At 43.9% G+C, this 14425-nt stretch overlaps 2 protein-coding genes across 2 annotated transcripts; both read right to left on the reverse strand.

The window, feature by feature from the left end:
• Positions 1-2075: 2075 nt before the first annotated feature.
• Positions 2076-7878, reverse strand: CHCHD2 (coiled-coil-helix-coiled-coil-helix domain containing 2). Its single transcript, XM_068524522.1, has 4 exons — positions 7650-7878; positions 5193-5442; positions 3626-3776; positions 2076-2373 (listed from the first exon to the last, which is right to left on the reverse strand). The coding sequence occupies exons 1-4, from the start codon at positions 7697-7699 to the stop codon at positions 2363-2365; spliced, it is 462 nt and encodes a 153-aa protein (XP_068380623.1). The 5' UTR covers positions 7700-7878; the 3' UTR covers positions 2076-2362.
• Positions 7879-13171: 5293 nt separating this feature from the next.
• On the reverse strand, positions 13172-14017 carry NUPR2 (nuclear protein 2, transcriptional regulator). The gene is made up of 2 exons (XM_068524520.1): positions 13705-14017; positions 13172-13374 (listed from the first exon to the last, which is right to left on the reverse strand). The coding sequence occupies exon 1, from the start codon at positions 14005-14007 to the stop codon at positions 13711-13713; it is 297 nt and encodes a 98-aa protein (XP_068380621.1). The 5' UTR covers positions 14008-14017; the 3' UTR covers positions 13172-13374; positions 13705-13710.
• Positions 14018-14425: the final 408 nt, after the last annotated feature.

The raw sequence follows: 14425 nt of genomic DNA on the forward strand, positions 1-14425 counted from the left end.
GTGCTGAGAGCAGAGCCCTGGAGACACCCCAGCACACTGGCGTGCCCACCCTGCAGCCCTGGCTGCTACAGGGACTCGCTCAGCTACGGTTTGTGTGGCTGCCTGACCCAATGCAGACCTCAAAGGCTAGGGAACATTCCCTTCAGGACTCCATCTCTGATCTGCCTCCATTTCATCCTTAACTTCAGCCTGCAGTTTCTAATGAATGAGAGGAGTTCCATGTGCCAGGAAAAGCACATGGGCTCTAACCGTGTGTGGCTTTAGGCTCTTTGGGTGAGGGTCCTCATCGGTGCGAGTCTAGCTTAAGAGGCTGACAGAGTTGGAAATAATGTACGAAACATGCTGGCACACAAGTAGACACTTTTTAAATGCTCACCCTCATTCTAAAGCTACCTGTTCTTCAAACCCCTAGTTCTTCTACTATACCAAACGAAGAAAGGGGTAATATACTGCTTCATACAGGTGCTGAGCCCACAAAAACCCATTTAATGAGCATTTTACAATGCACTTCATATGCACTCTCATTGGGCCCCCAAAATTCTGGTATTAAGCCAATTTTAGAGAGAATGTGACTTGCTCGATGAGGTGAGTAGGAGGGCCTAGGTGAACCTCAGATGTAGGCCCACGTGCTCTTTCCATTGTATCACGCTCGCCATCTCTTCCACTCTGGGGATATACTTTGCTGAACTGCTATACAGGAAGAGTTGTAAATGACTTTGTCCCTATCCTTAACGGCCTCCAGCTTATCGAGATGCAACATCTGGTTCCAAAGATGAAAACACTGAATTCTCCTTTTACTTACTGTCAATAAGCCTTTTTCCCCGATTCTAAGCTGCAAGACGCCTGCTGGCTTACACTTTCAATACATAATAAAAATCCCTTCTGACTTTAGGGCAAAAGGCCAATACACCTGGTGGATTATTCCCTGTGACCTTCTCTATGTAGCCATGGCTCCCACCAGGGGCAGGCCAGGTCAGCCAAGACTCTTGCATTTTGTTGTCAGTGGTTCATTTTCCTTTGATTCAGTGATTCAACCACATTTGGGTACCCACCATACAGCATCACACCTTGGACGTGAGGGGCATTAAAACTATGAACTCAGAGGTCCTGAGCCTTTAGGAAAATGGGCAAACGAGCCCACTGATGAACCCAGGAGGGAATATGCTGAGGGACTGGCCAGTAGTGAATTGTCTGTGGTCATTTTGGTCCTTGGGCAAGGTAGTCTTGGCCTCTTTCAGGAAGTGAGTGATTAGGTACAGAATGGGGCACTCTAAGAACACCGCTGAGGACAAGGAGGTAACAACTGAATAATTCACTTACTCAACAGCACTTCACTCACCTGGCAGTTAATAGGAAAAAAAAATCAGATAATGGAAACTCTGAAAGGTATATTTGAAAGTAGGAAAACTGCAGAGCATAATGGAGACTGGAGGTCAACTCCCAGAAGTAAATGAAATTTTGAGCTCTTTGTGAGGGATGGAGCTGGGTTCATTTAAAAAAAAAAAAAAGATGCACCCCAAATTGAGTCCAACATGGACTTAAGACAGCTTGGAGAGGGCAACTTGAGTCTTTCAGGAAGAGGAAGCTACAATGCCTTAAGTAGAATAAAAACATCTGCAGGGAAACTGCCTGTATTGAGAATGAATTTTCATCTCCAACCAATTGGATAACCTAGGTTAACAATGCCATGTAGTGCTGACCTGGCCACAGGGAGCCCACACGTGTAACGGGTCTGCTCCCACATTTCCTTTATCATTCACCTGATTAGAACAGTTAGTATTTTAGTTTTGTTACTGCTCAGTTTACTGAACATTGGCTCCAAAGGCCTGTACCACCTGGAATCTTTTTAATGAGTAGCACGTTTGCTAGGGAGCTACTCCTCACATAACTATTCCTCTACCAAAGCTCCTCAGGAAGCTCTGCCAGATCCTCCAGGTGGCCACTACTTTAACATCCGGAGACTACAGACTAGATACACTTAAAGACATGTAGAGACAACTGTGTTCTTCTGCAAAATGCATTCTGTTCAGCATGTGTATACCATGTGTGATTTATAACCTTATACTTGAGACACATTTGGAAATAAAATCACTTTATTCTAATTAATTCACAAACAAAAGCATGTTTAAGAGGCCACACAAACATCCGCCTAGCCCCAAACTCAGTATCATCTCAGTGAGCTTCCATATGGTGAGAATACCCTCTTCCACTGCAATCCTGAAGCACAAAAGCTATTAATGATTGAGGAGCAGTTTAACTGGTGGCTTCACACTTTATATCCTCACTATCAATTATATTTTTAATGCTAAATCAACGTGGTCATGAGAGATGATTTTCCATGCCTTCAACTGGAACTTCTTGATTAAGCTAACCCTGCAAACAGAAAAGGTTTGTTAGAAGAGCACTAGCTACGTATTCTCAACAGAACAGAAGTCCTCCAAATTATGAAAGCAGGGATGAAGCCCAAGGTTATTAGTTTCTTTCATAAGCTGTTTAAGGCATCCTGCAACCAATAAAACCTCAACTCTACACTTTGAAGCAGAAGCATAATTGCTCTGGTATTAGACGTAGCTTCATCAAAGACTTCTGATAAACTTGGCCATGCAATCTCTTAATTCCACAGTTCGACCACCTATAAGGATTAACTTCTCCCCTATTTCCTACATAAATGAAGGTGGGGAACTTTGAGAACCACTGGCCCAGACCAGGGTTTTAAAACGTTTTTCTGTAAAGAATCAGGTAAATACTTTTGGCTTTGTGGGCCATATAGTCTCTGTCACAACCGCTCAACTCTTCCTTTGCCATGGAAAGCAGTCATACACAATACCTAAATGAATAGGAGATGGCTGTGTTTCAATAAAATTATTTACAGAAACAGGTGTCAGGATGGCTTTGGTAAATGGACCACAGGTGGTCAACCTCTGGCCTAGACCAGTTCAGTATAAGAGGCCTGAAAAATGACTCTGTATATATTAAATATACTCTGTGACTCCATGAGAATCAACTATAGATTTATCCACAAAAACCCTTTCTAAGTTTCTAAATAAAATCTGCACAACTATAAAATACATAAATAAATAAATAAAAATGCAGGCGGGAAAATGAAAATAATCATTTTTAATAGATGGTGAATTCTTAGGTTGACAGGAGGAAATCACACAAAAACAAGTTGACTGCCAACATTCCAGAGAACCTAAATCTCAAAGTCCCACTGAGGGATTTAATAAACTTGCCCCTCTCAAATGAGGTGCGCAGAATGAAAATGCTCTATCAGATCTTGTGCTCATTCCTGGACTTTGGTGAAATCAGCACTAAGGCTATGCAATAACCACAATAAGATCTTGGCACACTAATCTATACCTGCCTAAGGAAGAATCAGAGTCACAACGTAACTGAATCTGATTCTTCCTTAAGCAGGTAAAAGCCTAAGATAATGACTAGAAAACTCTGGACCAGCTCCTTGTTAGAAGAGTTAGATTATTTTTAGAGTAATTTAAACAATATCTCCTCTAATTTGTCAGTTTAATTTATCAAACACAGACTCCCTAAGTTTTATAAGGTCCAGGGGTACCATTCAGTGAATTAAGCAGATGCAAGTTCAACCATGGATTGATGTATCACCTACCGTTCGCCAATCTGCACTGTTTCAGCACCTCACTGAAACCTTCACAAAGCTTAAGGTCACCCTGGTTCTGGGCACACTCCAAAAACTGTTTCACCTCAAAAGAGCACGGGCCATTCTGCTGCTGCTGTGCCAGCTGGGTTCCCTGAGGCTCCTGCAAAGGCATAACATTCAGGACTGTTAAGAAGGAAATCAGGGACTTCCCTGGTGGCGCAGTGGTTAAGAATCTGCATGCCAATGCAGGGGACACGGGTTCGAGCCCTGGTCTGGGAAGATCCCACATGCCGCGGAAGAACTAAGCCCGTGCGCCACAACTACTGAGCCTGCACTCTAGAGCCCGCGAGCCACAACTACTGAAACCCGTGCGCCTAGAGCCCATGCTCTGCAACAAGAGAAGCCACCACAATGAGAAGCCCGCGCACCGCAATGAAGAGTAGCCCCCGCTCGCCACAACTAGAAAGCCCGTGCTCTGCAACGAGAAGCCACTGTAATGAAAAGCAGAGTAGCCCCCGCCCAAAGCCTGCGCACAAGGAAGAGTAGCCCCCACTTGCCGCAACTAGAGAAAGCCCACATGCAGCAACGAAGACCCAATGCAACCAATAAATAAATAAATAAATAAAAAATTAAAAAAAAAAAAGGAAATCAGACTTATACCTGAACAAAGAGCAATAGCCACTCTGTGAGGTTAACTGGGGGAACAGAACTAGAACCAGATGCAAATTAAAGTTTCTATCTAATAACATGGACAGTGAAAAAAATTAAAGGCAGAAGGAAATGAGCTTTAACAAAAATCCCAGTTGTAATCAGAAAGATTCATGAACAAAGATACAAATAAAGTGGTTATCTGGGCACCTAAAGACCAGTGCTTCAGTGATGTTTCATGGAGGAAAAAATGGGCCTACTGTAGAAAAATAGATGGATGAGAGTTTTAAGTACATCAGAAATACAATAGAGTACACACCCACGCTCCTTAGAGGAGAAAATTCACATATCTCAGAAAGAAGGGCAGTGGCAAATATCAGGTAAGAGATGAGAGAGCACAGAGCCATTAAAAAGATTTCTGAACACTTAACGAAGATTGAGACTGAATTAGTTAAGCGTGACCAGGACAAACAAAACAAAACATATATATGTGTGTATATATATATATATATATATATATATATATACACATTCATTCATTCACTCATTCATTTATTTATGCCAGGCCACACGGCTTCTGGGGTCTTAGTTCCCCAACCAGGGATTGAACCCCGGGCCCATGACAGTGAAAGCGGCAAGTCTTAGCCACTGGACCACCAGGGAATTCCCCAAAATACTTAAAATAAGGGGAACGTGGCTGTTTGACAGTGCATCAGGTTGAACTGCCACAATTCTACTCCTTGAGAAGAAACACCATTTGTCCAGGACTCTCTGACGCTGGCCTAAGTAAGGTACTAACGCAACTGCTGCCAAGTATGGATAAACCATTCTCCACATGTGGAGACAGTCCCAATACATAAGGCACTTACAACTAACTAGGTTTTCTCTTAAAATACACCACCGAAGAGAATGCTGCCCCAAATCTTACCTGGTAAGTGATGTCAGGCCTTGAGGGCTCAGCATTACTTCCTCCACCGAAGCCACCAGTGATGGCATGACCCAGAGTGTGGCCAACGGCAGAACCCACAGCCATGCCGGCTGCAGTGGTTGCCATCTGGGCCATCAGACCTGGCTGCCGGGGAGCAGCAGCAGGGGAGCCAACAGCAGATGGTGGAGCCACTGCTGGTGGCTGAGCTGCGGGCGCTGGCCTGGGCGCAGTTCTCATCTGAGGTGCCCGGCTGTGAAAGAAAGGAACAGAAAGTATGAAGTTCCCACTCCCAACCAAGTTTGGAAATTGTTAACTTTTTTTTTTTTTTTAAATAAATCCAATGGGATATTAAGTCGATGCTATATTCTTTTTTAAAAAAATAATATTTATTTATTTGGCTGTGTGGGTCTTAGTTGCAGCACGCGGGATCTTCTTTGCGGCATGTGGAATCTTTAGTTGCGGCATGAGGGATCTAATTCCCTGACCAGGGACCGAACCCAGGCCCCCTGCATTGGGAGCGCGGAGTCTTAACCACTGGACCATCAGGGAAGTCCCAGGAAATTGTCAACTTAAATAAACAAACGAAAACCCCTTGTATATTAAAATAACCTCAGGATTTCATTTTAAATTATTAAACGCAAATACTACATACATACAAGAAAACCTTACAGAACACAATTCCCTGAACTATTTACATCATTATCTCTTTAACCTTTTACAGTTGTAATCACCAAGTATAACCTTTTTTTCCCTGCTTTTGTCTAACCATTTCCATGTATTCACAAAGTCTATAGTATCTTTAGAGAACAGTTATTCCAATACGTCATAAAAATCAATATAACTGTTAATGAGACAAAAGCCTCTACCTTCGTGGAGCTGACATCCTATTGAGGGATCAAATAAATGTTAAGAAAAAAATATTGAGAGAGAGGGCAGCATGTTGTGGGATGCTGCAATTTTAGGACAGTCAAGGGAGGTCTCACTGAGCTGGGAACAATTGAATGAACACGGAAAGATAGTCATATGGGGAAATAAACTAGTCCAATTCCTTCATTTTACAGATTAGAAAACTGAAGCCCAGTAAGTGGAAGTGACTTGCCTTAACTGTTATACCTAAACTGATTTCAACTATTTCCCATCTGTAGAACATTTGGATGTCTTCAAAATTTCACTAAAATGTCCAATGTTGCTCCAAAAATCTTTCACACAGATTATACAAACTCTGCATTTTTAGATTGTTTCCTTGGGCGCTCTTCCCTCAAATGATGTTAGGTCAAAAGTTTATGACTTCACTTCCTATCAGGTGGTATCTGGTCTAACTTTACAAAAATGTGGTTTCCCCTCCTTTGGATAGCAGCGTCTTTACATTAAGTGAACTCCTTCCCTACGCTCCTAGCATGCAGTTTGAACACAATTCACCTTAGTCTAGAGAAGCAACGTGGTACTCTGCTAAATGTCCTGAATTTGTCACTGGAAAACTCAGGTCTGAGACCTGGCTTCTCTACTTATTGGTGGCATGACCCTGGACAAGTCACTTATTCTGAGTCTCCAGTTTCCTTATTCCTGTAAAACAGGAAAACATCTACCTCTGAGGCTATCAGGAGGTGCAATTGGCAGTACATTTTACAAGTATTTTATTAACTAAAAAATGTCATGTACACGTGAGGTCTTAGTGACTGTGTCCCCTACTGGGCTGAGCCCTTAGAATGCTCACTGCTCCTGGAAGGTGCTCAAAGATTATTTACTGAATTGAAATACGATCATTTATCCTGGTTATACTACCTTACACTTTTTTTTCCTTGCTATTTTTAAAAAAATTTATTTATTTAATTTACTTATTTTTGGCTACATTGGGTCTCCGTTGCTGCGCGTGGGCTTTCTCTAGTTGCCGCGAGGGGGGGCTACTCTGCATTGTGGTGCGCGGGCTTCTAATTGCGATGGCTTCTCTTGTGGAGCATGGGCTCTAGGCACAAGGGCTTCAGTGGTTGTGGCATGCGGGCTTCAGAAGTTGTGGCGCACAGGCCCAGTAGCTCCGCGGCACGTGGGATCCTCCCGGACCAGGGCTCGAACCCGCGTCCCCTGCACTGGCAGGCGGATTCTTAACCACTGCGCCACCAGGGAAGCTCTTCTTGCTATTTTTGACGTTTCAGCCAAATTACACTTAGGAATATCCATTTCTTTCTAGAAGTGGCCTGTTTTAACTTAAAATGGACTCTAAGTATTTTAAGTAATAATTCATGGACATTCCAAATTAGCAAGTTTGCCACTAACAGGAAAACTAGCCAAAGCCCTACAACCAGCTTGCGGCGACCGGAGGCGGGCCCACGCCGCCCCAGCCTTCGGACGCCCCCGTCCCCCGCCGCCCCGCCGCCCCGCCGCCCCGCCGCCCCGAGGCCCAGCGCAACCTCCCTCTGCGTCACGGCGCCGGCAGGGCCCCAAACCTCGCGGTGGCCTCACCTGGCCGGAGGCGCTACGCGGGAAGTGCGGCTTCGGCTTCCACGAGGCATCTTAAATGCGTGGCGAAGCCGGATCTTCAAGCGCGAGACTCGGAAGAGACCCTAGCTGCTTCTGCGACGAGCGACAGCGGAAGTCGGAAAGCGGGGCTGGACTCAGCGCGCGGCCAATCAGAGCACAGGCAGAGGCTTTCCTTTCGCCGACGTCTCCGCGGGTCTGAAGGTCACAGGAAGAGCAGGACGTCACGGCGGCGCCTTGTAGTGCACGGTTGACGTCAGGAGCTCGGCGCCAGGACTGTTTAGAAAACCGGAAGTGGCCGTGTTGTTGTGCAGACCTTGTCCTCCGAGCCTAGCGCGAGTCACAACCGCGAGCTGTTTGCTTCCTAGGGCACAAGGACCGTCGCTACTACCTTCAAACGTTTGCCTTATTAACATGGTAGGTCAGCTCCAATCTTGAGAGAGTCAGAGCTCTGGCGTGATTGTCGCTGGACCTTGGGCCAGTTACTTAACCTTTCTCACCATTAAGTTACTCATTTGGGTAAATATTTTTTGAGGCACAATGTGGGCACATAATAAGACGGAAAACTTTAGGGATCGCCAGAGCTGAGTTGGTTCTACTTGTATTTTGTCCGTGGATCCAGTCAACAAAAGTTAAATTCAGACAGTAATAATGCCTTACATTTATGTATTTCATACATTTTCAAACCCCTTTCATATATTATAGAATTTGTGCCCGTAATTGGTAGGGTATTCGTTCACTGATAATTAAGTGAGATGTTCTGAATGATCTCCAAGTGCTAGCTAGGTTCTGGAGATAGAGCAGGAAATAAGACTACCTCCAAGGAGTTTAAATTCAGGGAGGCAAGAGACAAACACCTACATAAATTAGATGGTGGTGATATGAAGCGAAAGCAGGGTAAGGGTGGTAGGGAGTTAGGGGTTGGAGAGGGCATGAGTCTTTGAAGAGGAAGTATTTGAATGGAGTCCTTGAGGAAGTGCGGAAGCAAGCCTTGTGTTTATCAAGGGTACGAGCATTCCTGGCAGAGGGAATGGCAATTGCAAAGGCCCCAAGGATCCGTGCTTCAGTGATACTTGGTGTGAAATGCTTTTTTTTTTTTTTAATTAATTAATTTATTTATTTTTGGTTGTGTTGGGTCTTCGTTTCCGTGAGGGCTTTCTCTAGTTGCGGCAAGCGGGGGCCGCTCTTCATCGCGGTGCGCGGGCCTCTCACTATCGTGGCCTCTCTTGTTGCGGAGCACAGGCTCCAGACGCGCAGGCTCAGTAGTTGTGGCTCATGGGCCTAGTTGCTCCGCAGCATGTGGGATCTTCCCAGACCAGGGCTCGAACCCGTGTCCCCTGCATTGGCAGGCGGATTCTCAACCACTGTGCCACCAGGGAAGCCCTGAAATGCTTTTAACAGTACATTTTAGCGCCTCTGCAGTAGGGGACAAGTTAACTAGTGGCATTTCATGGGGGGCTTCATGGGAAAGTCCTTGGGGGTGGGGTGGGATTTATGGAGGAGAGAAAGCAGACGTAGAACCTCCATTTCTGCTTGGATGCCAATCAGAAATTTCCCCCTTCCACCAGAGGTAGCAGAGTTTAACACAGCCTTTCCAGCAACAGCAGAATGTTTGTGGAACTGAGGGGTAAATAACGCAAAAAACTTTTGTGAAAAACAAAGTTTTATTTTCACAGAACTTTTTAAAGAAATGAAAGGTTTACAAATGATAAGCCTTTGTATTCGCCTTTGGATAATTCATAAAAAGAGATGGGAGAAAGAAACCTTATTTATAAAGGACATTCTGGCACCAGAAGAGCTTAGAGTGAGCAGAGCTTTGGACAGACAGGCATGCAGACCAGAACAGAGACAATTTTAATCATACTTAGCTAAGTCATTAATTCCTAAATTGAAGAGAGAAAATTAGATGTTTGTGCAAGGTTATTTTGTGATAGTAAAAGATTAAACAATCTAAATTCCTGTTAGCAGAATACAGGTTAAAAAAAAATTATCGCACATTCACACAATATGCAGCTATAAAAAAGAAAGACGTTTTTCTGTGTATTGATATGAAATGATTTCCAAGATAAACTGTCAAGAGAAAAAAAGCCAGGGGCAGAATTGAGTATAGGGTGCTATTTGTGAAATGGAGAGAAAAGCCCATAGTGTACATGCATAAAATATCTTTAGCTGATAACACTGGTTGCCTTCAGGCAGTGGCACAGGGGTGAGACTTTTACTGGTAACATTTTCTATCTCTTGGATTTTGAAACAGTTAATGTATTACCTCTATTCAAAAGACAAGAACATGTAAAAAGTTAAAATGAATAGCAAAAAAGTGGGAATTGAAAATAAATAGAATTCTGCTACCTATCATTTGCAGTTTGGCGGGTTAGGTGTGCTTAAGTTCACACTTTAGTAAAATTTATATAACAACTTATTCCGCAGTGACCTCAGTCATTCTCAACAAATGCAATTACAGTGATCAAAATTTGAACAACGAACTCTTGCAGGCATTGTTACAGATATCTGATACAGATATTTGGCTGAATGGACTTTTGATGATTGCAGTAAAAATTCTACTGAAATTAGGTGGTAAATATCAGAAGTTTTAAAACTGTGCAAACTCTGTTCCAGAAGTTCCATGTCTAAGAATTTGAGAAAGTCATGAATGTGAAAGAAATTAGCCATAAGGATGTTGATTTAACAAAATGTGTAAAATAGGGAAAATGTGAAATAACCTAAGTGTCCTGCAATATACAATTAGTTGAATAAGTTATAATACATACATACAATGAAATGCTATGCAGCCATTCAAAATGTTGTGAAAGAATATCTGAAGTGAGAAGTATCTTCACAAAATACCAAGTGAAAGAGCAGGTTACAAAGTAGTATACATAGTATGTTTGTATTTTGAGAAAGTTCTTTTATATTTTAAAGGCTGTAATTATATACATCCCAGTAGTGATGTTATCCATTGGATAGTGATTTCTTTCTTCCTTTTTTTTTTTTTTTTTTTTTGGCTTGTCTGTATTTTCCAATTTGTCTACAGTGAACACACAATAATTAAACCTACATTGGTGGTTTAAAATATGTCCTCAAATTCCTTGACACTCCCTTCAAAAGGTGGAGCCTAATTCCTCTCCAGCCTCCTGAAAGACCCTGAGTTAGAATCATTCAGCTAAGCCACTCCCAAATTCTTGACCCACAGAAACTGAGATAGTAATTTGTTACACAGCAATAGGTAACTAATACACATAACTTCTACAGTGACCATATTTAAATTTTAAAAGCTCTAGTATCTAAAATGAGCAAAATCTAGTTAGAACATCTTACAGTGTTGCTTTAACATAGCTGATGTCTGTCTGGGTATGCTGTACTTTACAGCAGGAATTGTGTAGGAACTGAGATGTTTAAGACATTAAGGTCCATACACTGTAAATGTAGTTTTTTCTTTGGATAGCTAAGACATAGTTATATGAATATAGTGCCTTGCACATATCATACAAAAAAGAATGAATGAATGAATTAAACTGTTGATCTAAAAGTACAGAATACTATAAAACAAATGGTTACGTGGTGTTTATATGAAGTTCTAAAGGATTTTAAAGGAATGGACATTCAGTGTGGATGAAGGCTTCAGGGAGAAAGTGGCACTTGGTGCCACTTTCACTTAGGTGAAATTAGTTTTAGAAAAATTAAAATTGTAAAGGGCGCACTGAGTAGCACAGCACAGATTCAAAGGAAGAAGCAGAATTGAATATGGTGAATTTAGAGGACAGAAGACGTGTGTCACGAACCAGTGTGTTTTTGGAAGTTGTGAGAAACAAACTTAAGAAAATCCAATAGATGGGGACTTGCCTGGTGGTCCAGTGTCTTCCAATGCAGGGGACGCGAGTTCCATCCCTGGTCAGGGAACTAAGATCCCACATGCTGCGGGGCAACTAAGCCCGCGTGGCACAACTAGAGAGAGAAAACCCACACACCACAACTAGAGAGAAGCCTGCACGCTGCAACGAAAGATCCCGTGTGCCGCAATGAAGATCCCATGTACCACAGCTAAGACGCGACGCAGCCAAAAAAAAGAAAAAAAATCCAATAGACGATTTGCAGCATAATATAAGGCATCTAAGCTTTTTGGCCTGCAAAGTTAGAGCAGCACTGAGGGTCTTTATATTATTAAAATGGTCTTCTGAAGATTAATCTGGACATGTCTGAGATATAGCAGAGGGAGACTAGGGGTAAGGAAAAAAATCCTGAAGGCTAAGACAGTGGTGATGGGAACATTATTACTAATTATTTGAGTGCCTGTTGTATACCAGGCACTGAGAGCTTTACGTGCGTTATTTCATTTATGCCTCACAAGAACTCTCGAAATAGGTACTGTATCATCCCTATGCTTAGAGTTTAAGCAACTTGCCCAAGTCCATACAGGTGTTTGACTCCAAAGCGAAGACTCCTACCATACCACACTGCCTGAATGTTGGAGACATTTTAAAAGAATTAATAAAGTGAGTGAAAGAATTCAAGACTTCCCTGGCAGTCCAGTGGTTAAGACTCTGCACTCCCAATGCAGGGGGCAAGGGTTCCATCCCTGGTTGGGGTACTAAGATCTTGCATGCTGCATGGTGCGGCCAAAAAAAAAAAAAAAAAGACTTCGTGACTAGAGAGGAAGAAGAGGGATCATGTTCTGTAAACTTAAAAATAATTACCATTTATTGAGCACCAGTTATGTGCCAAGCCCTTAAGGGTGTCAGACATTTTATATATTTTATCTATAATCCTGTTTGGCGAAGTAACCCAACATTATTCCCATTTTACAAATGCAAAACCTGAAGCGTGGTGGAACTTGAAAGTAGCTACCACTCAGAAGTTTGCTGAATGCCAGATTGATGAACACCCACAGCTAGGATTAAAATTCAAGTTGCTCCTTCCAGAACACCACCCTTCTCCCCCAACAAAGGACTCACCGCTGGGCACAGAGACCTGACTGAATGCAGAGTGAAGAGAAAGAAAAGGGACCCTGCCATACTCTGCATAATTTTTAAACTATAACCCTAGTTCTTGGACATGGAGTTTGTGGGTGGTTCTGAACCACAGAAGGATGTCTACAGTTGAGGAAAACTGTGATGCTGGGAAGAGTGAATGTTTTTGAGTATCGGTTATGCCACGTTTTCTAATTAGCTGTATGACCTCTGGAAAGTTACTTGAGTTCTGTGCCTCAGAATCCCGTCCGTAAAATGGAGATAGCATTCGCTTTAAAGGATTGCTGTGGGGTCAGCAGCGCAGAGAACCTAGCATACAGCATTACAATTTAAAATATTCCTATTCTGGCAAATAAATATTAAGCCTGCACAGTAGTATATGACACTTGGGTTGAAATCTTGACAAATTCCTATCTTTGTTCTGCCCACATTCATCTTTGTGACCTCTTCTTTGCAGATAAGAACTCAAATATTTGTGGACTTGAAACAAGTTACCACAGCAACTTAAAAAAAACAAAACACCAGAAGAGTTAAAATGCCATTCTTGTTGCTCTTTTAATTAAAAACCCTAAACAGGCATACCCACTTGGATGTTACTTAATTAACAATCAGTAAGGAAAAGATACTGAACTTAAGCGATGTCGAAAAGAAGTTCTGTTGAGCAACATGGACTGTTCCCCTTAGGACCACAGTTACAGCTGGAGTCAGAGAAAATACTTTTATCAGGTCCTTCGGGTATGGGTATCCTGTTGAAAACCAGACAAAAACATAAATCAGTTATTCTGTTTAGTCCGTGCATAAAAACTGGAAGTAAATCCCTTACTTGTATTTTTAGAAAGATGTTTTCTGCGTTTCCCAGCCCCTTCTACCCAACTAAAAAATTCCAAAAGGTAGAATTTTAACTGCCGCCGGGAGATAGGCTGGGAGTTGAGGGGGCCCAGCTAATAACTCGCTACGCAGGGCAGCCTCAGGAGGTGGCGACTGTGCCGCGTTCGAGTCGCAGGGGGCGGACCGGAGCGTTACCAGGGCGCTCGCGCGGTTGCCCTGGGCCCCGGCCCGTGGCTGCCCGCACGCACCAGCGCTCAGGCGAGACGGGTGCGCGGCCGGGGCTGCAGCTGGCGCTGGCGACGCTTGCGCTGACCGTTGAGGAGCTTCTGCGCGATCCTGCGCTCGTGGCCGCCGGGCACCCGCCAGTTGGTGCGCAGTTCCCGCTCGCGCCGCGTCCGGCCCTTGCTGCGCCCGGCCCCGCAGGCCGGGAAGTCGCGCAGGTAGTAGTAATCCGGACAGTCATAGAGCTCCTCCTCGGAGCCAACCAGCGGCCACGCTTCGGGTGGCGGCGGCTGGGCCTGACCCTGGACACCGGGAAAGGCCGGGTCCATCGCGCCTGGCCTCCTGGTCGCCCGCGCGCGCCCCCGCGCACGCGAGTTTCTGGAGGTTCCCCCCCCCACCCCCCCAGCGCTTCGATTGGCTCCGCCGAAGGTGGCGGGGCCTAGGGCCGACGTCACAGAGCCGGGAAGGTACTCCGCGCGAGGCCTCTGCGATCTGGCACCTGGAACCGTGATCCCTTCCTCCATCCCGGCCTGTGCGCCGCCTGAGCGAGAAGGGTATTTGGCAAAATTCGACCAAACACTTGTTTATGTCGGTCAAAAATGGGAAATTATCCAAGTATCAAGTGTGAGGGAGCTGTGCATTCCTCCGGCGGACTTTTATCAGCATTGAACATTTTGTTAGGCTATTTGATGACAGGAGTAAGTGCTCAATAAATGATGCAAAGTGAAAAATGAGCTTCTGAAGTAA

The sequence above is a fragment of the Eschrichtius robustus genome, chromosome 16, assembly GCF_028021215.1.
Source record: "Eschrichtius robustus isolate mEscRob2 chromosome 16, mEscRob2.pri, whole genome shotgun sequence".
NCBI lineage: Eukaryota > Metazoa > Chordata > Mammalia > Artiodactyla > Eschrichtiidae > Eschrichtius > Eschrichtius robustus.